Consider the following 23,461-nt stretch of genomic DNA (forward strand, 5'->3'; position numbering starts at 1 on the left):
ATTTAAAATAGATATAAAGCTTATACATATGCTCCTCTCATATACTTTTCAACTAAAGTTCTAGATTAGAGTATAATTCTCCCGGCTACGCGCAACGACTTTAAGACTCGTATAACTTTACGCCAAAATATCGCAATATTTCTGCGTCGCATCCCTGGTAGCCTGTTACGTTATTAGGCAGTTGCAGCAGTCTGGCAGCACTGCCCGCTCACACACACTCAGTCGTCCCCCAAATGTATCGGAAACATGCAGCCGAGTTAAAATAGTGAAAAACTAGTTAGCAAACACAACCGATTAGTGCGGATAATAAGAATTGGCAATTCAAAATTAAATGGTAAACAAGCGTTAGTCGGCGCGGGTTATTAGCCGCATATACGCGGAGAGAGTAGCCAGTGAAAGCCAGAACACTCTCGCCTCAGCGTGTGTGTGTGTGTGTTACATGTGTGTCTGTGTTGACAAAATACAACAAATCGCAGCGAAAACAGGAAGTGTACGAACGATAAAGCATAAAGATTGCACATTTCGCATTAAAATAGGCGACAAAAACCCGGGGGCGCAAGCAGATCTTTACGCTGCGGGCCCACTCACACTCACGCCGCAGATCAGGGGGCGTTTTTCTAGATCAGTGACTAGTCTTATATGGCTTTATGTTTTGATGCTGCACTGAAGCACAGCGAAACATCACGTCATTTATGCCACGCTCCTTCTCCAAAAACCAAAGATCAAATTGATTTCACTGCATTTGAATATATTGTATGTATGCCTACATATATACAATAGTTAATGTTCGTGTGCGTCATTCGCTCATCAGCTATATAGTATACGAGTGTTGTTATTGTGGATCGCTTTCGCATGTTAATGCTTTTGTATGTGTTTTTTTTTCCATTTCATTTCATTTTTTATCAAAGTTTCGCGCTATCGCCCAGTCAGCTCAGAAGCAGCCGCTCCCCAACTGAGAGCACAGAGAAACCAGCTCTGGCCACTTGCTCCTCCGGATCCGGCTCCTGCTCCTGTCCCCGATCCCCTCCCCCACCCGCCACATTCAGATCCTGCTCCAAATGACGGACGGCGAACAGCAGGAGGCGCTGGTCAAGCGGGCCGAGGACGAGCGCGAGGACATCTTCCGGCGCTACGAACTCGGTCTGGATCCCAGCAATGTGGTGGACTCCTGGGAGAATCCCACCTTTGAGATCTACCACAGGACAGACAAGTGAGTAGTATTCATGATCCGCAGGGAATACCCCAATAATTCCAATTGGTTCTTCTACAGATATGGCTTTTTGCACGACTCGCGGCTGCCGTCGACGCGGGATGCCCAGGAGGTGCATCGCAATAAGATCGAAATGGAGCGGGACAAAAAGTGGATGAAGATGCTCAATCAGTGGCCTCCGCCCCAGGACAAGCTGCACAAGCGCGTCTACAAGGGCATACCGGATCGCGTGCGTATGGTGGCCTGGAATAAGCTGCTCGACATCCAGCAATCGATAGAGAACAATGCTGGCGTCTACCTCCGAATGCTGGAGCTGGCCAGGAAGTACTCCACGGAGACGCGACAGATCGATGCCGATGTGAATCGTCAGTTTCGCGACAATCTTGCCTTTCGCGAGCGCTACAGCGTAAAGCAGTGCTCGCTATTCAATGTGCTCAACGCCTATAGCATCTACAACTCGGAGCTTGGCTACTGCCAGGGCATGGCCTGTGTGGCTGGCGTGCTGTTGCTTTATTTGCACGAGGAGGAGGCTTTTTGGGCATTAAATACCCTGATAACAGACCAAAAATACGGCATGCACGGGCTGTTTATTGAGGGATTCCCGAAGCTGACGCGATTCATCGATCACCACGACCGCATCATGTCGAAAATAATGCGAAAACTACACAAGCACTTTACCAAACATAACGTTGACGCCCTGCTGTACGCCATTAAGTGGTTCTTTGTCGTCTTCGTGGAACGCGTATGTAAACATAAGATGTATTTATTACAAAAAATACTTAATAGATCTGTGTTGCAGGTTCCTTTCAGTTTGAGTCTGCGCGTGTGGGATATTTTTATGTTAGACGGCGATCGCGTCATTCTGTCCATGGCCATCACCATTCTGTACCTTCACAAAGACGAACTGTTGCGCCTCAAGGACATGGACGCCATCATTGAGTATTTGCAAGTGCGGCTGCACAAGAACTTTGGCTACAGCGACGATGATGCCATTCAGGCCCTGGAACGAGTCATGAAGAAGCTAAAGGACCTCAAACTAGATGTGCCGCCGCCAGCCAAGTCGAACGAGTTCCCCTCCCGAAAACTAGGTGAGTTCATGGAGGCGGATATGGAGAAGAAGATCGGGCGCAGACGCAATGATTACACAGACGCGGAGAAGCAAGTCATAACAGATGTGATATCAAGGTGGGAGTTCTTTGGTTTCCTAATTGAATTTACGAAAATATTAATACAAATATATTAATTTGGCTTTTAGACAAGAACAAAACGCGATCGACGTTCAGTCCACAGTGTCCTACGAGACTTCGGAGTGCGCAACGGGTGAGTCATGAGTCAGACACAAGGCCTTACACTGTTTTTCTACTAATCCTAATGCTTGCTTTAAACAATCCACTTACCCCACTTGCTGACTGTAACTATAATATGCAATTATAATTGAAAATTCTTTTCTTATTTTGTATTGTGTGGTGCAAGTTTATCACAAATTGTATGTATATATCATGTATTTGTAAACCGAAACACGAGCAGTTCCTTAAAACGAACTTCAATTGGTGTTGCCCTAGACGTAATCCTCTGTACAAAGTCCTGTTTAGTTCTGGAATATGATATGGCATATGTATTCTGTTTGTTTGAGTAGCGATGTATAGTTTTCTTTTTGAGTATATGTACCTTAAGATCGTAGCCACTTTCAGCGAGTCATCGTTGGCAATCCAACGCAAATGCGTCATCAACGCGCTGGCCAAAGCATTAAACTAATTGAATAATATGCTAATATTGACCTTTTGCACGTTGGAGGGAGCTAAGAAGAGAATTCTTGTTTGTGTAATGAATGTAATGGATGGCTCGAAACAGTGGGACGAGTATTAGTGGTTCTGGATGGAGTACCGAGTTTTAGACGTAACGGATCTAATGGGCACTAATTCTAACTGTATATGTAAAGTATTAGCATCTAAGGGCCAAATAACCAAGGCAACCACAAAACCAGTTCATGCTTATTAAATACGCCCCTCGACGTTCATGTAATCGGATGATCCATTTTGTAACCATTGTCTAACATTGTCCGCTGCGTGTACATATATATCCGTTTCGATCACAAGCCACCGCTTCTGCGTCTTCCCGGCAAATCGGAGCTGCAAAAACCGAAATCAGACCTGACCTAATTCGCAATCGCTTCTGTAATTCTGTTCCTAGGTGATGGATACTCAATGAAAACGTTTGAGAGTATCACTAGCTTAGCCACCTCGCCGGCGAATAGCAGCTACTCGCTGTACAGCAATGGATTTGTGGTGACCACTATCGAAAGTGATCAAGATCCCGCCCGCAGCCAGAGTATCCACAATCTCAGCTACCTGCAGCCGCATCCAGCTCTAGCCAACGGGCTGCAGCACATGCGCCACAGCTTTAGCAGCGATAGCGACAGTCGCAATCGCCTCGATCTGGATCAGGCACTGGAAGTGCTTCAGCGACAGCAGCTGCCCCTGCACCCAAAGACGCCAAGCAGCCAGGTGGTATATATCGTGCAAAACGGAGGCGGCGGCGGAGGCAGGCACATGGACGGGCATCGGGATGCTGCGGATGACGATGACGATGATGCGCTGAGCGTGGAGAACACACGCCTTTAATCTTAGTTGATTCGTATTTCGTATTCTTTCTTTATGTAGTTAATGTTTGTTTTGCCTACTTGGTTTGTAAAACGCATATGCCAATAACAATTTCCCCCCTCCCACAAGAAAAAGAAAACCTTGAACATTCGCTAGTAATATCCACATGTACTTAGCTTAAATTTTTGTATTGTCGAACCGACAAGGAACCTGAATTGTTATTCATTTGCTAGCATTCATCGATGTTTGTATTTTTGTGTTTATCCCACATTCTTTCTCGTCCACTCACTCTCCGATATTACCCAACCGAGAGTCTCAACTAAATATTCCAAACACTGATAACTCCTAAGGCTCCAACTATTCCAACTATTCCGTTTGAAACTACGTACAACGATTAATATTTATTGCTATCCTCCTAACTTCTTACCCACAATTCCTTATAAATACCTACTAGCCCACTATTGTTTAGGTAACTTAAGCTTTGCTCTTGCATTTACTTTATATTTGCCTTACAAAAGAAACTCAACTTTAGTTTATGTTAAAGCCAAAATTGTAGTTGTAATCTGATTAGCTAATAATTATATGATTATACATATAGCGAAACGTACCACACAAATAAATATGATTTTGTACTGAAATGAAAATACATTTACCAGCATGGTTAATTTCGCAGTTAGCACAATGTATTAGTGTACTGCAAGATGTGTTGCAGGCTAAGAAAACAGTATTAGTACGCAGTACGAAGTATTCGACTCGATTTGCACCTCACAAACAACAAACACAAGAACACTAACACCGCTAACCAAAATTTCACATATTGCCACAATCACAAGCACAATTGTAAACTAAATGTCATTTTCCAAAACCAAATTTTTTTCCAACGCATTGGCAACACGACGAACTGGGATTGGTCAAACCAAATCGAAAAAATACGAAATACCCGAAAACGTATTCCCATAAACGCAATTTATTAGTTACGCTTACCGTTCCCGAGGATTCGCACTCAATACGAAGTTCGCTTGCAGGTACTTCAGTTGCCTCGCACGGCTCGTCGGAAACCATGTCGCTGGAGGACAATAAGTGAGTAGATATCCGCAGGCACTTACAGTCAAAATAAAACTAGAAACTAGTAAAATAAGATTAAATCGCATATACATATATACGGCTAAGGGAAACAAAAATGATTTCCAGCGAGCTATTGTATGTTATTTTGACTGTTACTCCTTCAAAGTATGGATAGACTTACTTTCTACGCCCCATCCTTTGCAGTATTCACCTGAGGACCGCCAACATGCTGCAGAACACTCCGCAGCGCGAGATTCTCCTGGGCACCTGACGTCAGCTGCCGCCCGCGTCCATCGCGGCGCAGGCAGCTGCAGAGAATCGCCAAACACTCACCACAGCCACCACTACGGGACTAGCAGTAGCAGGAGCATCGGGAGCTAGCCCCACATCCTCGCCCAGGGCTACGCCCACACCGCCGCCCGTGCCGCCGAGATCTCCGCTGGCGCTGGGATGACTAGCAAAGCAAAAGGCGGCGGCGAACCGGAGCGGGATCACCTAGTTCCTGGTGCTCGCCGTCGTCTGCCTTTGCTTAGCCTTAAGTCTTCAAGCCCTGCCACCGCTGAAACCACTAGAGCTAGGCCCATTTTAGGTGCAGCAATAGCAATCACCAAGCTTCGAGAATGAAAGAGAGCTCACACACTTTGTACATACGCCGCGGGAAGCTTGGGGCACGACTTGGTAGTGACTTAGATGCGCCAAATTAAATTTACAACAGTTACGAGTTAAACAATTGATAAAAGCAATCGAGAATTACATACACAAAAATGCTAATGGAACAATATTTAAGCAAGAGCAAATCGTATCTAATACAACTACAAAGCGGTTAGAAATCTATTTAATTGCAAATTGAATTCAACTCAAGCATATATTATAGAAATTGTTGTAAATTGTACTTGTATATACGTACCAAACAAAATACAAAGCAACGTTAAAAAGTTACGTCCATGAAATGCAAACGAATGTAAAGGCGAAAGGCAACCAAATATTAATTGAAAGCTATAGATACCAGAATCGTATGATTACGCTAGATTTATGTATAGTTATACCAGCATAGCAGTACACACCCGAAACAAACTGACAAATGAATTGAGTATTTACCATTAATTTCATGATTAAACTTTACACAAACATGAATCACTAGTTTAAGTTTCTCAGCAAAAGAAATTATGTTTATTTTAATTTAAATTATGTTCAAGAACGTCTCCAAATAAAACTGTCAACTGAAGCTAAGCTAATTAATCCCCCGTTTTTGTGTCCAGCTTGCCGCCCTTTTCGATAATCGATCCCAGGTCCTTGAGCGACACCTCTCCTGTTCCTCTTTCCAGAGGCTGTGGCTGATTGGGTCCGGGTTTCCAGCCTACAAAATAGATGATTTGAAAGGTTGCGGGTATGCCATTCTCGTTGGGTTTTGCATAGAGCTCCTGGTAGATGGCACTGGCCGCTAGCATCGTTTCCCGACTAAGATGAGCCGGTCGATTGAAAGCCGCATTGTTCTCCGCCATACCCTTGAGATCCCACATCAGCTCGAACATGCTGGGATAGCCGATGACGAGTTCATCGGTGTCTATGGTCAGCATGGTAAAGCCGGCGCGGTTGAGCAGGGATCCAATATCCCTGATCTGGGTGAAGGGCGAGATGTGCGGGGATATGCCACCTTTGCGCTCCAGCTCGGCCAGTTGGAGCGAAGAACGCAACTCGTACAGAGTGTCTCCACCAAACATGGAGGCTATGAAGACGCCATCCGGTTTCAGACTGCGCTTGATCCTGGCAAAGCAGCCGGGCAGATCATTCACCCAGTGCAGGCTCAAGCTGGAGATGACCAGATCCAGTGAGTTGTCCTCAAACTGAAAGGGATTCTCATTAAGACTTGCAAATTTGGTCTAAGTAGCTTAATTACCCACATCCAGATGTTCCTCGTCCTTCACTAGCTTCACCATTTTCAGACCCGGTGTGCCCTGTGCCTGCTCCAGCATTGTGGCACTGGTGTCCGTGAGCGTCAGCTGCTCCACGCTCTCCGCGAGGATGTGTCTGGACAGATAACCGCGACTGCATCCTATGTCCGCCGCCGCCTTGAAATCTCGCTTGATGTCGAATACTCTGTCGGCCAGGCGGAAGCCCACCTCCTCTTTTAAGTAATCGTATAGTCCAACATCTTCGCTGTATACATTGTTCAATCAATAGATCTGCCTCCTACATATGTATGTACCTAATCCTGACGAGATTAACTCACCTGAGTGCTGCTCTTTCCTTTTGCAATCTCTTGGCGTTGCGGTCGAATATGTTTTGCGACGTTTGACTGAGTGAGGAGAGGGCGCGGACTTCACATCTGACCTTTAGGGTCGACAGTTTTGTTAGTTTTCTTAACATAATCCGACTTTGGATCAGAGCAATGCTGTAATAAGCAACCGGCTGCGGCAAAATGAAAATATTGCAATATTTGTTATCGGAAGTCGAAGATGGTATACCCTATAACATATGTTTAATCTCGTGTATACTTAAATTTTGTATCTAAGAAAGTAATGCCAATGCATTCTAGTTGTTTTTATTTGGAACGCTTTTTGTTACTATTTATTTTCAATGATTTATGTATAATTTATCACTTATAATTAAAATAAAATAAATAGAGCAAACATGATGTCAAATTTATGTATATTTCCAAAAGAAAGTGTATCGAACGAACAGCTGTTGGCCAGTGCTGCAAACGAGCGACATTAAGGCATCGCATTCGCCCGTTTGTAAACACTGTAGGGTAGAGCATATTTGTTTTGGCGCCAAAAGTTACGAAGATCATCGCGTAAAAATAATTAAAATTAAGCAGTAAATCACATCATGAGCTTCTCGCGCAGTGCCCTGCGCTATGCGCACACCAATGGCTACACGGGACTCCTGTACACTCCTCGCGGCGAGTTCATCATCACTTGCGGCACAGATGGAGACATCAGGCACTGGACCTGCATCAGTGACGACGATCCACGTTCAAGTTGCCTGGGCGAATTCGTCATGTGCATAGCCCACACGGGCACTCGTCTGCTGGCCTCCACGGATCGCAACACGGTCCATGCCTACACCTTTCCCGAGATGGACAGTGATGGCATCCTTATGCGATTCACTGCGCCGGCTACGTGCCTCAAGGTGTCCGGCGGTTATACTGCTGCCGGCAGCGAGGATACCACTATTAAGGTGCTTAAAGGCGATACGGCTGGCAAAGAAACGGTGCTGGAGGGGCACACTGGTCCAATTCTGGCACTGGACTTGTTTCCGGAGCGAAAACTGCTGGTTTCCGTGGCCGGAGATGGCCAATTAAAGGTGTGGAACTTCGAGGAGGGCAAAGAGCTGAAGACCATTGGTGGTTTAGCAAAGGTAAACAGTTTCGAGAGCGCCAGTCTATATGGCACTCCAAATTTTGAGCCACAAAGCGGCGAACTTCTGGCCTATGCCGTGGACAACGAGATTGTGGTGCTCAACACGGCAAACTGGGAAGTGGCATTTAAACTGCGCGACGACTCGGTATCCAGTAACTACAGCTGCTGCCAGTTCTCGCCCAATGGGGAGCGCCTGGCCGCCGGAACAACCAAGGGCGAGGTGAGCATCTTCGATGTAAAGAATAGAAAGGCAGTGACAGTGGAAATGCCGCCAAACGACTGCAATGCCATAACATGCCTGGCCTGGAATTTGTCTGGAGAGGTGGAGGTGGCCTTCTGCGATGCCACGGGGCAGCTGGGAACCGTGTTTCTTGGCGATGCAGTCGATGCAGCCAACGGCGAGGGAATAGAGGACGACCAAGCCGAGCTGATGGGCGATGACTATGAGTTTGAGGCCGGTGATGACTTGGACGCCGCAGCGGACGACGGCGATGGCGTTAGTCTGGAGCAGCTTAAGCGCAAGGTGATGAACTTTGCGGATCCCGTAGATCAAGATGACGCCTCCAACCAATCTCTGGCCAGCAGTAGCCGAACTGTACCTGCTCCCGTTGCTCCGCAAATCAAGCTCTTCAAGCAGCAGACGGCCTTTCAGCCCAGTGCCACACCGTCCGATCTGGAGCATCGCTACATGGCCTGGAATGATGTGGGCATCGTCACCGCCCATGTGGAGCCCTCAGGCGATAGCTCCATCGATGTGGAGTTCCATGATGCTAGTATTCACCATGCTCTACACATTAGCAACTACAATCAGCACAATTTGGCCAGTGTAAGCAGTGGAGCCTTGGCGTTGGCATCCAACGAATCCAGCAAATTAGTTGTCATTGCTCTGGCCGCCGCCGGCAACAAGGAGTGGTCACTCAGCCTGCCGGATTGCGAGAGTGCGGAGGCTATTGCGGCCACCCGTCATCTAGTGGCTGTGGCCACCAGCTCGAGTTTTCTGCGTATCTTCACCGTGATGGGAACGCAGCGTGAGGTGCTAACCATACCTGGACCAGTGGTGGCCATTGCTGGACACGAGCACAGCCTGATGGTTGTTTACCATAGTTCCGCGCCCAGTCAGACGCAGCAGCATCTCTCCGCGATGTTGGTCAACATAAATGGATTGAGTTTGCGCCAGGAATATCTGCCCGTTCCGTTGACTCCGGGCCGACAGCTCACCTGGCTTGGGTACAGCGACACGGGATCGCCGAGTATTGCCGACAACATGGGTCTGCTACAGTTGTACCGCCGGAGCAGCAACGCCTGGTTCCCCATCTGCGACACCATGAAGCAAAGCACCAGTGTGTCGCACAACTTTTTTGTGGTGGCTGTATCCGAGAGGCGTCAGATAGTCCAGGCGGTCTTGTGCCGCGGCACCTCCTATCCCATGACCAATCCGCGACCCATGCTTCAGGAACTGCGCATGCAGATACCGCTTTGTGACGTTGAAGTGGAAAAGTCCGAGCTGGAGGATGCCCTGCTGCGCTCCAGTCTGATGCAAATGGACGGTGCGGAGAAGATGCAGAAGGAGACGGCCATCAAGCTGTTCGCCTTGGCCTGCAGCAGCGAGTGCGAGACGCGAGCTAGGGAATTGATTGAGTCCATTGCCTGCACTGATCTCCTGCAACTGGCCGTGAAATACGCCACCAAACGTGGACGCATCCACCTGTCCGACCGCCTGTGCGAACTGCTACCTCAATTGGAGGCCGTCCAGGAGGCTCGCAAGCAGCAGACTTTGTTGGGCGCCAGCGGCATTGCGGCCACCATTGTTCTGCCTATGACACCGACATCAGCCACACAGATTGGTCCAAAGCCAAAGGCCATCGAGCTGAGCTCGGCCAAACGGGGCACCCTGAAGAGATTGGCCAATTCACCCAACATGTTTAAAGCAGCATCGGCGGGATCTCGGCCCTCGACTCCGGATATCACACCCTCTCCGCTGGACACCCAGGAAAACATATTCGGCGAATCGGAATCCGAGGTTCCCATGGGTAAAACTCCCGATCACAGATCCCCTTTGAATTCGGTTAATCCCTTTGCCATGAAACGTAAACTGGGCGACACTGGAGTGATATTTGGGTCCGAAAAGCTGAAGCTCGCAAAGAAATAATTTGTAGATTGTTAAGTAGGTTTAAGACTTATATTTAAAACAAATAATATGTAACGTTTAAACCATTCTGATAACAATTTTTATTTGAGCTTTTCATTACGAACAGAATTGTTAAGCATAATTGGTTATTTTTAATTTTATAAATAAAACATATTTTTATATACATGAAGGGTATATTTATTTAATAGCGGAGATGTGTTCAACAAATAAAAAGTTTATCTAAAAATTGATTTATAAGTTTTTAAATGGTTAGTCTTTATCTTTGGTATTTCTCAACACCAACGAAATAGTGTGACCACTCTTCACGATCGGCAGTAGTCGATCGCTTACCACGATCGACGCACAATCGAGACAGGTTTAATACGTAAATTCGGGACTTCCCACGATTTTCAAGTCAAAGTTATGTGTTCGTTTAGTTATATTTTGTAAACAAAAAGTGTTACACTCAACAAATCAACATAAAAATACACACGCACACACATAGGAGAAATAAAAACAAGGTCAGGAATAATAAAAAAGGCGCCAGCGCCATAAAAAACATAAAATCAATTCGTTAATTAATAAAAAAAATTAGCTGTTATATGTAAGTATTGCGGCAGCGAGTGCTTCTCATTGCGTTGTTCACAAAGTTCCTGCGCTGGAAGGAAAGCTCGAGAACTCCGTTTTGAATATTCAGTTCCAGGGAACTGATCGCCGTTATTTGGAAAGACTCTCTGCTGCACACGCACACACTCACACACACAAAGGCAAGCATAAACACAGAGACGTCGATTTAGGGATTAAAAATCTTAAAAAAGGTTATATTTTGATTCTAATGTATAAAGTTTTTTGATGAATGCAATAATTCAATTTTAATCATTTTTGATATAACCAGAACCAGAGGTAATCCCCTCTTAAAACACTTGCATATAAAAGAAAACGATCGCACATCGCTCGCTTCATTCGTCAACTGAACGTCTCGCCGTGCACTTCGATCGTCAGCTGAATGGTATTTCTATATAGTATATAGTTCATATATCAACGTCTGTGTGTGTGTCTGCGTCTGTGCTTTGTGTTCGCATTGAATAACTAACTTTTAATGACGATTGTTCGTGTTCGTTAGAAAACCAGAAACTAATTTAGCGCCCAACATTTATCGATCCCTTACCCCTTGTGTGTGAGTGAGTGCATTACAAAAAAAAATAATAATAAAAAGAACAGGAAATTGTCTCTCTAAATAACATCTTTAGTCGAAATGACTAAAAATAAAAATCAAAAAAAGAAGGCGTTCGCTGCAAAAAACACCAACAACAACAGTTATAATAATAATAATAATGGTACCGCTACCCCGCCGGACTTCCCAACTCCGCCGCCGACGCCGCCGGCCAACGGCGGTATCAAGGCACCCGGCACCTACGCCAATGGAATGCCTCGCAAACCGCCGGTTCCGTGGGGTAAGCTATACAATACATATATGCATCATATGCATCCGTTCCATAACAAGGGATCCCTTTTTGCGGCCACAGAGCGCGAGTTCGTGGGATCGTTTCTGCTGGAGATGGCCACGCGCCAGGTGATCAGCGCCCAGACGGAGTGGTACGTGGACAAGGCCAAGATGCGACAGATGTTTGAGGAGCACTTGCGGGCCCTGCCCAACGCCAGTGAGATCCGCCAGAAGCTCTCCATCCAGGGAGCTTCGAATGTGAGTTAAAGCAAATTGATAATGTGTTATCGTTTACCCTCTTCCTGTACAGTGGGGACTCCCATATGAGCTTCGGCTGGGGTTGCCTTTTGAAAAGTGATTAGAAGTAGCATTTTCTCGCACTGATGTGTGTAGGTTCTTTAAAATATAAAATATAATATAAATATAAAGAATGGCATGAGGACGAGCGGTGTAACTTTGTCTGTTCTTTTTTATCTGAGTTTGACTCCTTTGAAAGGAGTAAGTTAGACTAAGTTTTTTGTGTTATTTGGCTGACATACCCAACTGCACACAAAATGTAAACAGTTCTTGTGTTGCTTTATATTGGCGACAGACGTGGAGTGCGAAACCCCCACCCGACCATTCGATTCACTAGTCCAGTCGCAGCGCGATAAGACTGATTTCGTACATATGTAGCTTTCCTTTGTTTCGCCCCAGCCCAAACATTTTCATTTTCCCTCTATTATCAGAGCAAGTCACAACCACCTGCACAACCGAATCCAATCGACGTCGTGTCTCAGCGATTTGCTCGCTGGTCATCTATAATACGCTCAAATCCATGAGTCATCTGGGTTTGCCCCCCCCGGATTCATATTTCGCTTTGCTAAGTTCTATATATTTGCTGACATATCAAAACAAAAAAGCCTTACTTAGCCTTTATGGTTTTGCGAAAAGTCTCAAATGAAGTGACCAAACAAAATGTTGTGCGGAATCTTGCTGATAGAGCAACTATCTGATTGATTAGACTCTATATAGGGTTTTAGTACCGATTTTGTACCTGTTAAATATATAAATACATGTTTTCATTTTTTTCAAAACCTACATCAACAAGAGTATCCTTGAGTAAATTGATAAGTGGTTAATGGAGTTTAGGAATGGAAATAAGGAATAGGATTTCAAAAACAGATTTTTGCTATTAATACATTTTTTATAAACAAAAATCATTGTAATGCATTTTTGTATATACTTAAGTGCATTCAGGTTCAGTTTACAAACAAATATTATTACATATCGGGTCAAGATCCTATTTCTTTAACACTATTCTATGGCATTATGTCGCAATGCCGCAGTTGTAGCATATGGAAATGAAATTCGAATGCCATTACTTATTCCATGAAAATGAAGTACATAAAAAAGAAAACATCCCCTGCAATTGGGACTTTCGCCTTGAGTTTTCCGTTTCAAAGGGTTTGCGATGATCTGATTTGGGAAAATCCAAAAAAAAAAAGAAAGTAACTGTAAAATCGGTTTATAATGTGTTGCTCATATGGTGAAACTGGAAACGTCATGTGATTCCCCGTTTCCATTGCGTTTTTATTACCGAGATATGGCATTGGCATTTGCTATTGTGAAGTTGATTTGCGCCACTGCAGTTTGCTGACCGTAGAGATAACGCAATCCTGCTCCATTGCTTGATATAAACAATAACATCCGGATTTAAATGCAACATTTTGTGTGTGTTCCAAACTCACTAGATTGGTGCTCTGCTGCACAGGACGAACTTTCTAATCAACACGCCGCGTGGAAACTCCAACTATCGCATCAAGAACTTCTCCTTGATGCACTTTCGCAAGGATAAGTTCGATTTGCTGGATGAGGAGCACCGACGTCGGGATGCCGCCTCCACGGCCAATGCGCCCGGAGGAGCTCCTGTTGAGGGCAACACACCACTTACCGCAGGTAGTCTATCTATAATTAGGAAAAAATATTCTCGATATGCATGAGAGCTTTGTTGGCAGAATACAAACTTGATACGAATGCAACGGCTACGCTGCTGAAATATCAAAAGACGCTGCTGCTGTCGCCGCAGAAGGAATTCGAGCTCAACTCCCTGGGTTGCTATATCTGCCAGGAGAACTTCGAGACAATTGAGAAGTATGAGGAGCATGTGGAGTACCATGGCGACGATTCTGATTTTCAGTCTCTCAAAAAGATGGAAAAATTGTAAGTAATTCAAGGATTTGTTAGTTCCTTTACACTTTACCCATATTATATTCTTTTCGCAGTCCTTCGCCAATGGTGTCCCTCTCTTACCAGAGCTGCGTGGACAGCCACTACTTTGGATTCACCCTAAAGACCCACCGCAGGGATCTTATTGTCGAGAAGTTCATCATAGTGCAGTTGCGCGAGTTTTACTACGTGTATAGTGCACAAATGCCGCTGCAGGTGCCTGAGAGCGGGGAATTAGTGTTCTTCGTGGACTCCCACGTCTTCATGATCCTTCGGGAGCAGCCCATCGTTATCGGGTTCACCATCCAGGGAAAGAGATTTGTGGAGCAGCATCACTTCATGCGCACGGAGGCACTGCCCAAGGCTTGCTTCAACATCAACCCATATCGGCTGTCTAGCAAGGAGATATTCAAGAGCAAGGGTCTTCCACCAGCCAATCCACCCACTCAGGTGTTGAGCGCTCTGAAGCACGAGGACGCGCAGATCCGTTTGGCCGAATATGATAAGCACTATCAGAACTATTGCGAGCGGGGTAGGGAGATTACACAGGAAAATCTTAGCGGTACACTGCGCACATTGCTCCAGGTGGAGGACTTCGAACGATTGCAGCATTATCTCTCGCTCAAGCAGTCGAAAGTGGAGCTGCACCAGTTCGGGCGGGAGCTTTCGGTTAAGATGCGACTGGGTACCACCAGTATGAGCGTGGAGGACATCCTCTCCCCTGGCGACGATGTGTTAATCATAAACGAGAAAGGCAGCCCGGAATCGGGTGTACGCCAGATGTTGGAAAACAACAACAAGGTGCTCGAATTGGCACTCAAGGATTTTGACTCCATCTTGCAGTGGGCTCGCAGTGTTGACGAGAAGGTCGGAAAGCTGGAGAAGCAGCCACGAGTCTACTTCGCCCGCATCCTTGGTGTCTCAACGCACCGGGTGAACATCACTTGTGAACGCCAGTTACCGGACAACACCACCTACACCCTGATCTTCCGTCCACTGCGAGCAGTGATGCGTTATCAGTATCGAGCCCTCCAGCAGCTGTCGCTCACCAGTCACAGTGATGTTCAGCGGATCCTGTTTCCCGGCGAAATGCTACCTATGCCGATGGCCAGTGGAGAACTTCGGCTAAATAACAGGTCTATATCCAGCAATCCGGAGCAGATGCAAGCGGTTCGACAGATAGCGCTGAGCCAAAGACTTCCAGCTCCCTACATCGTGTTTGGACCACCGGGAACAGGCAAAACATCGACCATCGTCGAGGCCATCTACCAATTGTATGTGAATCGACCCGAAACGCACATTCTAGTGCTGGCAGGTTCAAATACGGCCTGTGACGAGGTGGCACTTCGACTTTTACGGGCTATCGCCAAAGCACCGGAGAGTCAGCCACGACCGCTAACCCGTATCTTTTCTGCCAGCTGCGATCGGCGCATCGACAATATTGACGATTTGCTTCTGGAGTACTCCAACATGTACGCTGTGCATTTTTATCCGGCCGTGCAAGCGGTGCACCAGTATCGGATCGTGATTTGTACACTTAGCTTAGCTGGAAAGCTGTCTACCGGAGGCTTCGGTACAAACAATGTGTACTCGCATGTTTTTGTGGATGAGGCAGCCGCTTCCACGGAGGCGGAGGTTCTGATGGGCATCACCTGCACTTTATCGCCCACGTCGAATTTGATACTGTCCGGGGACCATAAGCAGCTGGGACCAGTGCTCCAATCGCAGAGGGCGAACGAATGGGGTCTTGGACTGACTCTTTTCGAGCGACTGCTGCAGAGGAAGTGCTACCAAGTGGACGAGGACGGGAGCTATAACACGGCTGTGCAGACGCGTCTCATCCGCAACTTTCGTTCTCACCCGGAGATAGTATCGCTGTACAGCAATCTTTACTACGACGGAAAACTTCGGGCTCATGCAGCCATTGGTGAGCGGTTGTAGTTACCACATAGCAAGGATCCACACATAATAATATTTGTATTTCAGGAACTGTTTGCCGCTTCCAAAACTGGTTTTACCTGCCCAATCCGCACTTCCCTATCATGTTCCATTCCGTTTTTGGCACTACGACGAACACGAACAGCTCTTTGAGGTCAGTGAATAAAATCGGGGAGAACAGAATTTCAGATATTAATACATACGTTCTCAATTTTACAGCCTGTGCAATAATAAGGAGATCGACGTTGTCATGGATTACGTGAAAGATCTCATGTACTTTGGTCTCAATGGCGAGAAGTTATTGCAGACGGATATTGGTATCATATCGCCGTACAAGAACCAGTACCAACGCATCCAGGAGCAGTTAAACATGCGGAACTGGTCGCAAATAGATTGCGGATCTGTTGAGCTATTCCAGGGCAAGGAGAAGCCTGTGGTCATCGTGTCCTTTGTACGCTCCTTTACCCCCAAACTTGGATTTTTGAACAATGAACGGGTATGTATTTCTTTATTAAACTATAAACTATAGAACAAATCGTGAAAATAGGAACAAATTAAGCCCATCAAATTAATATTATTTATCCCGTTTAGCGTTTGAACGTTCTGCTTTCGCGTCCGATATCACTGCTTATTCTCATCGGAAATCCACGTACGCTAAGCCAAAACAGTGACTTCCGCCATATTATCGAGATGTGTCGTGATCGGAAAACCTTGGTTGGGGTGCAATACCTTAGCGAAGATTCTATTCCGACTAAAACTAACGGAGGAGCAGCTGTGGATTTGCCTGCATCAGGGCTAGGACAACCCCTCAAGCGAAGTAACTATTTCCAGCAATTCAAGTGTAGCCAGAGAAACAAGTCGTGAGATAGGAAGTACCATTCGAATACAATTCAATGTCGCGTACTCCGCTCCTATTGCACAATAAAACGGAAAGAGATGGTCATAGTTTTTAATTAACCGATTGCTCGTTTCTCTGGCGCAATCTTATGTTATATCAAGCCTTAAGTTATATCTCTAACCCACATCTTTTCGCAAACAGAGTGCCACGGAAAGAATCCAGCCCAGGCCGTAAAGCTGTTCTACTCCAAGAATGAGCTGCTCAAGTTGGGAATTGAGTGTAAGCCGAAAAAATCTGAGCTGGAGGCATTGTTCGACGAGTTGCCGAAGGTTCCAAGCAGTGTGGACATTGATTTGGACGCAGTTCGTTCGCTGGAGGACCAATTCAAAGATTTTAAATTGGAAAACAAACGGGAGGCCGCAGGACCATCGATCCCAGTTACTCCTGCTCCACGAGCAGCTGCGCCATCAGTAAAACCAACAGCAGGATTATTGAATCCGGATACGCCCACTTTGCGTCCATCTGCTTCACCGAGACCAGCAATACCAAAATCAACTTTATCAACACCGACTCCGGTGCCAACATCGAGACCAGCAATACCAAAATCAACTGTATCAACACCGACTCCGGTGCCAACATCACGCTATGCACCGCCGCCAATCCCTTCATTGAACACACGCCCGATTCGCAATTTAGGAGACCCCCTTTTCCGCCATATTAACGGAGTGCCTTCTGGCTTTGAAGCGCTGTCTTCGGTACCTAAGACAACCAGGTCTTCGGTTTACAGCCACATTCCCAGTGGCAATCTTCGATTCGAGAACGTGCGTCCCGCGTCCGAAGAGTATCGTCGTCACACGGCTTTCACTGAGCAACGCCGTGCTCCGCCATTTCGCGAGCCCCACGGAAACTGGCACGATTTCGGTTGGGTACCACCACAGCCCGCTCCAGAACCGCCAAAAAAGGAGAAGAAATTCTGTATCATTTCATAATTGTAGCTTCTTTCGGAGCTCATCACAATCTATAGGGGCGGTGCGGTTGCTTGGCCTAACAAGTGATCTCGCTGTCCTCTTTTTGACTTTGCTATTGGCATTTGTGCGATCTGCGATCATCCATGCGCCAAGTAGCAAAAAAAAACCTACCAAATAGACTCGCACCTGATGCGCGTCCATCCGAAGAACCCGTCAAAAGAATGGTTGACCTCAGCTGCTGAGGTGGCCTCAATGTTTTGGTCTTTCTTCTTCGATGGGTCGCATCAATTGCTAGTGTAATTGATTCGAGCATAGACATGGAGCGCTCAAAGTGAACACTTTTTGGTTGCATAAGCCCGACGCTTTCGAGTTATATTACGGATTATATAATTATATAATCGTAATGTAAGCCGCAAGCCTTGTGTGCACTTCTGACTCTGGGTTTGACTTTGAGTGTTATAAGCAAAATAGTATTTACTGATTAGGGGGACCAGGGTAAACCCATCCATATTTCCCCCACAATAATAAACATGTAATCCGCCCAGGATATTTGTTTTCTGTAACTATTCCATATTGAAGTAAGAACATGTTGACTCCCGTGTTATGGGGTTTATTTCCGTGCTGAAGACTACTGACAATCCAGAAACCATATGTATGAGCCCGACAGACTATTATTACTTAAAAAATATCTTAATAATAAATTCTGAATTATCTGATTAAAAGAAAACTCTCCGGTTCGTTTTGCGTGCGGGGTATCTTCAGTGCGAGAAAGTATCGGGTCTGGTTTAAGTTTAAGTTTTGGTTTAAATAGGTTTAAAGTTTGTTTTCCCTTCGAAGAAGTTGTTCATTGGATTTGGGATGTGGTTGCAGGTTGCTTTGGGTTATCTGTGGGTGTTTTTTCGGTCTTGGGCGTAAGGATTTGGATACGTTATCGCTGCGGTTAGCATCATTTAAAGAGGTTAGCATAATTTCATAACAAGTAGGCCTTCACAACGACTTCAGTGTCAGAGTGACAACTCCATGGCTTAGCTCATTAGTTTTTCGTTACCGCTTTCACCGAATTGAACTAGTAAAATCCAACTATTTAAGCCAACTAAAAATTTTTAAGTATATCCAGCTACTGAAATAACGTGGGCTACAGATACCCTACTCTGCATTAACGCATAATGAATTCATCGGGCAGAAGCAGTGGGCAAAGTGTTGGTGCGGGTGGAGGAGCGAACACCAACTCCGGGGGCACAGTGCGATACAAGTTAGCGGCGCCTCTATCGACGCAGACGGCGGGAACACGGCGAACTGTTCACGGCGGAGCGGGCGATGGGGGATCCGATGCGGCTTGGAAACAGACCGGTCGTCGCCTGGGCAAGTCCAATCCTCCTGCTCGACTGGTCCAGCCCACTGTAGCCTCCGCCCTGAGAACCAGCAGCAACAGGCAGACGGCCAAGCAGAAGTTCGAGAAAGCGGGCCTCGATAAGCCCAGATCAGCAGTTCCCTTGCCGAGGCACGCCGAATCGGAAGTAAGGAAGTCAGGAACGAAGCAGCGCGTGATGTCACAAGCTGCCAAACAGGCGGCACGGGATCGTCTCTGGCCCAGCAAGCCGGCGGGCGTGGGTTTGAGCTCGAATTTCCGCAAGAATAGGCCCCCACTGCCAGAGGATGCCAATCACTTGCCGGATTTTGAGGCCATGCTGGAGGAGACAGAATCCGAAGCCTGCAAGTGTCCAGAGCTACTGGAGAGTGGCATCCAGACGAACGAGGCTGAGATCCTCGACCACAAGCTTATCATCGGCGAGGTGAAGATGCTTTGCCCCTCGGTGCTGTTGGTCGAGCAAATAGATCGGGAACGGCTCGAGCTTAAGCGGCAAAGAGAGCGGCAATCATCGCGTAGGTTTGCTGCCCACGAGCAGCAGGAGGAACTGCATCTAGACGAACTGAACGAGTTCTCGTTCCGGAATGCCGTGACCAAGAGGGCGCCCAAGAAGCCGCCAACGTACCAGTACTCTCCCTATGACAATCAGTATCAGAACGTTTTCAAGTCCATGGACGATTTCTTCAGCCGGGTCCAGGACTCTGTGCCCAAGTCAGAATCTGTGGCCAACATCCAGGAGCGCATCAAGCGCAAGGAAGAGGAGCTGCTCAGCCTTTTCGACAACGTCGACGTGAACGAATAATCTGAAACGTATCCACATCCTAGGAAATTCTATGTAAAATTGTTTGTGTCGTACTAGTAAAGTAAAAGTCCTTTTCAATTCAGCGTCCATTTCATTTCATTCTTCATTTTGGATTTTTAGCTCCTTTTTTTATCTAATTGTGCTTAGGTCCATTACCGCCATATAATATAGTGGTACGATCCGTTCCTACCTAGATACTACTTACAATTGAAGGACAATTTTGAAACTTTTATCCAGATACCAATAAAATCTAAGACTATCAGTATCATGGAAAAAACAATATACACTCCCAAACTGGTTACTCCCTATAAAGGGTATTTTGGGTTAGTTAGACCTCTATAAGTGTACAAACCACTGTTAATAGCCCAATAAAATCTGAGCAAACTAATGGCATGGAACCACACCTATTGGAGAAAATTCAGCGTCAGCGCTGTGTTGGAGTGTCCAACAAGTGCAGACATTAACTACAGTCGTATTTAAATTGCGCTTAGCCAAGCAGCAATGGAGTGCCATACTAGCCTGGCCAGTAGCTGGCACTTTCTCTCTGGGCCGAAAGCGGGGTCAAGACGCTTTCGTGTCGGGCGGTTCTTCAGTCATCGCTGGCAACTGATCGCGCGAGCAATGGAAAATACGCCTCTTGAGTTTCCACACGAAATCCGCGATGTGGAGGAGTCCACCAATGCGGAGCTATTGGATCACTTCCATGGTATGTTCATAGGATGCAGAATGGCTTGTTTGGTTAATGCTTGACACCATTTGGCAAACAGGTGAGCGAACTGGCTTCGTTCAGGTGGGATCGGAGGGATATTTCTTTCCCCACAAGTACAAGGACGAGGCCAAGGGGTACTACAACTTTGAGGCACGACCGGATGACGTGTGGATAGCCACGGTGCCCAGATCGGGCACCACTTGGACGCAGGAGCTCATTTGGCTGGTGGCCAATGGGCTGGATTTTGACCAGGCTCAGCAGCGACCACTTACCGAACGGTTTCCATTCTTTGAGTAAGTGCTTGTCGCTTGTCCTCATCATAATTAAGTTACTTGCGCTCCCTTAGATTCCCACTCTTTGTGCATCCCAAAATTAAGGAAGAGCTGCAGGAGGAAAACCGAGACTCTGCCGAAGCTCTGGAGTTCATTGAGAAGATTTCTCGACCGGGTTACGAGGCTTTGAGTGAGATGCCACGCTCGCAACGGCGGTTTATCAAAACCCATTTTCCCTTTTCTCTGATGCCGCCCAGTGTTCTGGAAAAAAAGTGCAAGGTGCGTTTTTTGAAAGCATAGGTGCCAAAGTTGAACACATATATGTACATATATTCAGGTGATCTACGTGGTCCGCGATCCCAAGGATGTGGCAGTTTCCTACTACCATTTGAACAGGCTCTTCCGCACTCAAGGCTACGTCGGAGATTTTGAGCGTTATTGGCGCTATTTCCAGAACGGATTAAGTAAATGCGTAGTCAATGAATGTCAATGAAGGAAGCATCCATAACCAACTATCTTGCAGATCCCTGGCTGCCCTACTACAGCCACGTTAAGGAGGCGCGGCAGCATGCCCATTTGTCCAATGTGCTCTTCCTGCGCTACGAAGACATGTTGGCGGATCTGCCAGGCGCTATCCATAGCATATCCAATTTCTTAGAGTGTCCACCGAAGCCGGAGGATATGGATAGGCTACTCGATCATCTGAGCATCAAGAGCTTTCGCGAGAACAAGTCCGTAAACATGCACGAAATGGCTTCCGTGGGTGTCCTAAACAAAGGAGAGGCAGGATTCGTGCGCAGCGGTGCCAAGACAGCGTGTCAGCCGCAGCAGGAGTTTGTCGAGAATCCAAAGCTTTTGAAGAGCGCCAACGAGTGGGTGGAACAGAATATTAAATCATTCAAGACCATATAAAATACCTGACTTTGTTGTCTATCTTTACTGGTGTTTTTTTTTTGGTCTAAATTGAAACGGAACTAGACTATGACTAACGTATTTGCACATTGAAACTATCCACACTCGCACTGGCGATCTGCTTGTGGATTTCGTTGACTTCCGCCTGGGTCAAGGTGCGCTCCATATGGCGGTAAACAATGCGGAAGCAGACACTCGATTTGCCCGTTTTCGGGTGCTTAAACTTGTCCACCAGGCTGATCTGTAATACAAGTAAAGGTTAAACAAATTAATAGTCAAATATGAGAAGTTTTAAAAAGCAGGGACCAACCTGCTCCACCATATCACCAGCTACAGAGCGGACCAGATCGTAGAAGTCGTTGGGCGAGAAGCCGGCATCCACCTCAATGTCCTCGGGCAGCCAGAACGACATGTCATTCGTGCACTGCGGATAGTGGGAGATGGGCTTGTACTTGGGCAGATTGTGCAGATCCTTTTCGCTAAACTGCGACAGAAAGCCACTGTCGTTCGACCAGAAGAGCCGGATGTCGGGTATATCGAAGAGCACCATGGCTAGTCGCTCGAGGCCGACGCCAAAGGCGTAGCCAATCGATTGGTGAACACCCGATCTCTGCAGGATTTCGTGGCGCATGATGCCGCAGCCTAGGACCTCCAGCCAATTGTCCTTAAAGTAGATCTCCAGTTCCCAGGAGGGCTGGGTGAAGGGAAAATAGGTGTCCACCCATCTGTACTTGATGCGCGGCCCAAAAAGATCCTTGGTCAGGCCCACCAGCACGTGCTTCATCTCGTGCTCCATCAGCTTGACGGCCTCGAGCGTGTGGCAGGGCTGTTTGGTTTGGTCCATGAACTTGGCGGAGGGCAGGATCAGCTTGGGATCGGCCAGCGAGCCGGACCACGTCTCCTCGAACAGCTCCAGGCCAGGGTTGCGCTCGAAGAGCTTGTCTTTGGTGACCAATCGCACAGCGTCCGCCTGGTGGAACACCGGATAGTGGGTGCTGTCGATCTCGTCCCGTCGATATACCTCGCCCACCACCAGAAAGTTGTCCAGCCCACCCGAGATCAGTTCCACCTGGTGGGCGGTGGTGTGGGCGCGCAGCAACTGCTGCTGATTGATGTAGTAGCAATCGGATTTCTGACGACTCACATGGTCGGCGGGTATCAGCAGGTTGTCAAAGTTCTGCTGCACAGTGACCACCGGATTCAGTTTGTCATAGACGGAAAACAGTGGATTGCCCCTTTGGTTGCGATACGCTCCATAAAAGTAGTTGACGATCCTCTGGCGGATGATGGACAGCGGATGGTCCGTCTGCAGGTGCTTGTTGGCGCCCAGGTAGGAGAGTATCTTGGGCGTTACGTTCGTCCATCCGTCGGTGGCGTACGTGCTTCCATTGACCTCCAGCTGCGGTGAGGAGGAGGGCGACTTCTCGGGCACCGCACTGCTGGCCAGGCATCGGGTGGACTTCACCCAGTGGCGTGCTCCCTGCACTCGAAGCGTCAGAAGCATCTTGGAGGGACTTTATTGATTCAATGCAATTATTTATTGCATTTTTTGTTATAACTTGTAAGTTATGTTATGTTATCAAATGTTATGGTAACATATCGATATTTTTCTACAGCAATCGCAAGGCTTCAGCAG

At 46.9% G+C, this 23,461-nt stretch overlaps 7 protein-coding genes across 12 annotated transcripts; 5 read left to right on the forward strand and 2 right to left on the reverse strand.

Moving 5' to 3' along the window:
* The first annotated feature begins 177 nt into the window (after nucleotides 1–177).
* On the forward strand, nucleotides 178–6,114 carry LOC6529879 (USP6 N-terminal-like protein). 4 transcript variants are annotated; one of them, XM_002090800.4, is made up of 7 exons: nucleotides 179–334; nucleotides 909–1,210; nucleotides 1,271–1,952; nucleotides 2,010–2,395; nucleotides 2,466–2,530; nucleotides 4,785–4,890; nucleotides 5,080–6,114. In XM_002090800.4, exons 2-7 carry the CDS (start codon nucleotides 1,059–1,061, stop codon nucleotides 5,144–5,146), a joined length of 1,458 nt encoding a protein of 485 aa, XP_002090836.3. In that variant the 5' UTR covers nucleotides 179–334; nucleotides 909–1,058; the 3' UTR covers nucleotides 5,147–6,114. The 4 variants fall into 4 exon arrangements, with proteins under 4 accessions (XP_039228059.1, XP_002090836.3, XP_039228061.1 ...); XM_039372127.2 differs by having other exon boundaries at nucleotides 4,836–4,890; XM_039372125.1 differs by lacking the exons at nucleotides 4,785–4,890; nucleotides 5,080–6,114 and adding an exon at nucleotides 3,401–4,454 and having other exon boundaries at nucleotides 178–334.
* On the reverse strand, nucleotides 6,010–7,308 carry LOC6529880 (arginine-hydroxylase NDUFAF5, mitochondrial). 2 transcript variants are annotated; one of them, XM_002090801.3, is made up of 3 exons: nucleotides 7,106–7,308; nucleotides 6,777–7,032; nucleotides 6,010–6,719 (listed from the first exon to the last, which is right to left on the reverse strand). In XM_002090801.3, the coding sequence occupies exons 1-3, from the start codon at nucleotides 7,240–7,242 to the stop codon at nucleotides 6,111–6,113; spliced, it is 1,002 nt and encodes a 333-aa protein (XP_002090837.1). In that variant the 5' UTR covers nucleotides 7,243–7,308; the 3' UTR covers nucleotides 6,010–6,110. The 2 variants fall into 2 exon arrangements, with proteins under 2 accessions (XP_002090837.1, XP_015052046.1); XM_015196560.2 differs by lacking the exon at nucleotides 7,106–7,308 and having other exon boundaries at nucleotides 6,773–6,914.
* Nucleotides 7,309–7,612: 304 nt separating this feature from the next.
* On the forward strand, nucleotides 7,613–10,555 carry LOC6529881 (WD repeat and HMG-box DNA-binding protein 1). Its single transcript, XM_002090802.4, has one exon. The coding sequence runs from the start codon at nucleotides 7,705–7,707 to the stop codon at nucleotides 10,384–10,386; it is 2,682 nt and encodes an 893-aa protein (XP_002090838.1). The 5' UTR covers nucleotides 7,613–7,704; the 3' UTR covers nucleotides 10,387–10,555.
* Nucleotides 10,556–10,772: 217 nt separating this feature from the next.
* On the forward strand, nucleotides 10,773–18,308 carry LOC6529882. 2 transcript variants are annotated; one of them, XM_015196961.3, is made up of 10 exons: nucleotides 10,773–10,886; nucleotides 11,489–11,819; nucleotides 11,892–12,067; nucleotides 13,543–13,747; nucleotides 13,807–14,011; nucleotides 14,074–15,944; nucleotides 16,004–16,109; nucleotides 16,175–16,451; nucleotides 16,547–16,772; nucleotides 16,995–18,308. In XM_015196961.3, the coding sequence occupies exons 2-10, from the start codon at nucleotides 11,621–11,623 to the stop codon at nucleotides 17,780–17,782; spliced, it is 4,053 nt and encodes a 1,350-aa protein (XP_015052447.1). In that variant the 5' UTR covers nucleotides 10,773–10,886; nucleotides 11,489–11,620; the 3' UTR covers nucleotides 17,783–18,308. The 2 variants fall into 2 exon arrangements, with proteins under 2 accessions (XP_015052447.1, XP_002090839.1); XM_002090803.4 differs by lacking the exon at nucleotides 10,773–10,886 and having other exon boundaries at nucleotides 11,302–11,819.
* Nucleotides 18,309–18,749: 441 nt separating this feature from the next.
* LOC6529883 lies at nucleotides 18,750–20,014 on the forward strand. The gene has a single exon (XM_002090804.4). It carries the CDS (start codon nucleotides 18,928–18,930, stop codon nucleotides 19,930–19,932), a length of 1,005 nt encoding a protein of 334 aa, XP_002090840.1. The 5' UTR covers nucleotides 18,750–18,927; the 3' UTR covers nucleotides 19,933–20,014.
* Nucleotides 20,015–20,084: 70 nt separating this feature from the next.
* On the forward strand, nucleotides 20,085–21,834 carry LOC6529884 (sulfotransferase 1E1). Its single transcript, XM_002090805.3, has 5 exons — nucleotides 20,085–20,638; nucleotides 20,700–20,934; nucleotides 20,988–21,192; nucleotides 21,251–21,377; nucleotides 21,437–21,834. Exons 1-5 carry the CDS (start codon nucleotides 20,434–20,436, stop codon nucleotides 21,823–21,825), a joined length of 1,161 nt encoding a protein of 386 aa, XP_002090841.2. The 5' UTR covers nucleotides 20,085–20,433; the 3' UTR covers nucleotides 21,826–21,834.
* LOC6529885 (probable phenylalanine--tRNA ligase, mitochondrial) lies at nucleotides 21,823–23,418 on the reverse strand. The gene is made up of 2 exons (XM_002090806.4): nucleotides 22,136–23,418; nucleotides 21,823–22,066 (listed from the first exon to the last, which is right to left on the reverse strand). Exons 1-2 carry the CDS (start codon nucleotides 23,327–23,329, stop codon nucleotides 21,899–21,901), a joined length of 1,362 nt encoding a protein of 453 aa, XP_002090842.1. The 5' UTR covers nucleotides 23,330–23,418; the 3' UTR covers nucleotides 21,823–21,898.
* Nucleotides 23,419–23,461: the final 43 nt, after the last annotated feature.

Source organism: Drosophila yakuba, chromosome 2R, assembly GCF_016746365.2.
Source record: "Drosophila yakuba strain Tai18E2 chromosome 2R, Prin_Dyak_Tai18E2_2.1, whole genome shotgun sequence".
Classification (NCBI taxonomy): Eukaryota; Metazoa; Arthropoda; class Insecta; order Diptera; family Drosophilidae; genus Drosophila; species Drosophila yakuba.

Coding starts and splice junctions, on each gene's coding strand:
- LOC6529879 (XM_039372125.1), top strand. CDS start 1,059: ATGACGGACGGCGAACAGCAGGAGGCGCTGGTCAAGCGGGCCGAGGAC. Junction 2,396..2,465: donor ATAACAGATGTGATATCAAG/GTGGGAGTTCTT, acceptor TTTGGCTTTTAG/ACAAGAACAAAACGCGATCG. Junction 2,531..3,400: donor GACTTCGGAGTGCGCAACGG/GTGAGTCATGAG, acceptor TTCTGTTCCTAG/GTGATGGATACTCAATGAAA.
- LOC6529880 (XM_002090801.3), bottom strand. CDS start 7,242: ATGTTAAGAAAACTAACAAAACTGTCGACCCTAAAGGTCAGATGTGAA. Junction 7,033..7,105: donor AAGGAAAGAGCAGCACTCAG/GTGAGTTAATCT, acceptor CAATGTATACAG/CGAAGATGTTGGACTATACG. Junction 6,720..6,776: donor AGGACGAGGAACATCTGGAT/GTGGGTAATTAA, acceptor AATCCCTTTCAG/TTTGAGGACAACTCACTGGA.
- LOC6529881 (XM_002090802.4), top strand. CDS start 7,705: ATGAGCTTCTCGCGCAGTGCCCTGCGCTATGCGCACACCAATGGCTAC.
- LOC6529882 (XM_015196961.3), top strand. CDS start 11,621: ATGACTAAAAATAAAAATCAAAAAAAGAAGGCGTTCGCTGCAAAAAAC. Junction 13,748..13,806: donor CAACACACCACTTACCGCAG/GTAGTCTATCTA, acceptor CTTTGTTGGCAG/AATACAAACTTGATACGAAT. Junction 14,012..14,073: donor CTCAAAAAGATGGAAAAATT/GTAAGTAATTCA, acceptor TTCTTTTCGCAG/TCCTTCGCCAATGGTGTCCC.
- LOC6529883 (XM_002090804.4), top strand. CDS start 18,928: ATGAATTCATCGGGCAGAAGCAGTGGGCAAAGTGTTGGTGCGGGTGGA.
- LOC6529884 (XM_002090805.3), top strand. CDS start 20,434: ATGGAGTGCCATACTAGCCTGGCCAGTAGCTGGCACTTTCTCTCTGGG. Junction 20,935..20,987: donor GAACGGTTTCCATTCTTTGA/GTAAGTGCTTGT, acceptor GCGCTCCCTTAG/ATTCCCACTCTTTGTGCATC. Junction 21,193..21,250: donor TTCTGGAAAAAAAGTGCAAG/GTGCGTTTTTTG, acceptor ACATATATTCAG/GTGATCTACGTGGTCCGCGA.
- LOC6529885 (XM_002090806.4), bottom strand. CDS start 23,329: ATGCTTCTGACGCTTCGAGTGCAGGGAGCACGCCACTGGGTGAAGTCC. Junction 22,067..22,135: donor CTGGTGATATGGTGGAGCAG/GTTGGTCCCTGC, acceptor CTTGTATTACAG/ATCAGCCTGGTGGACAAGTT.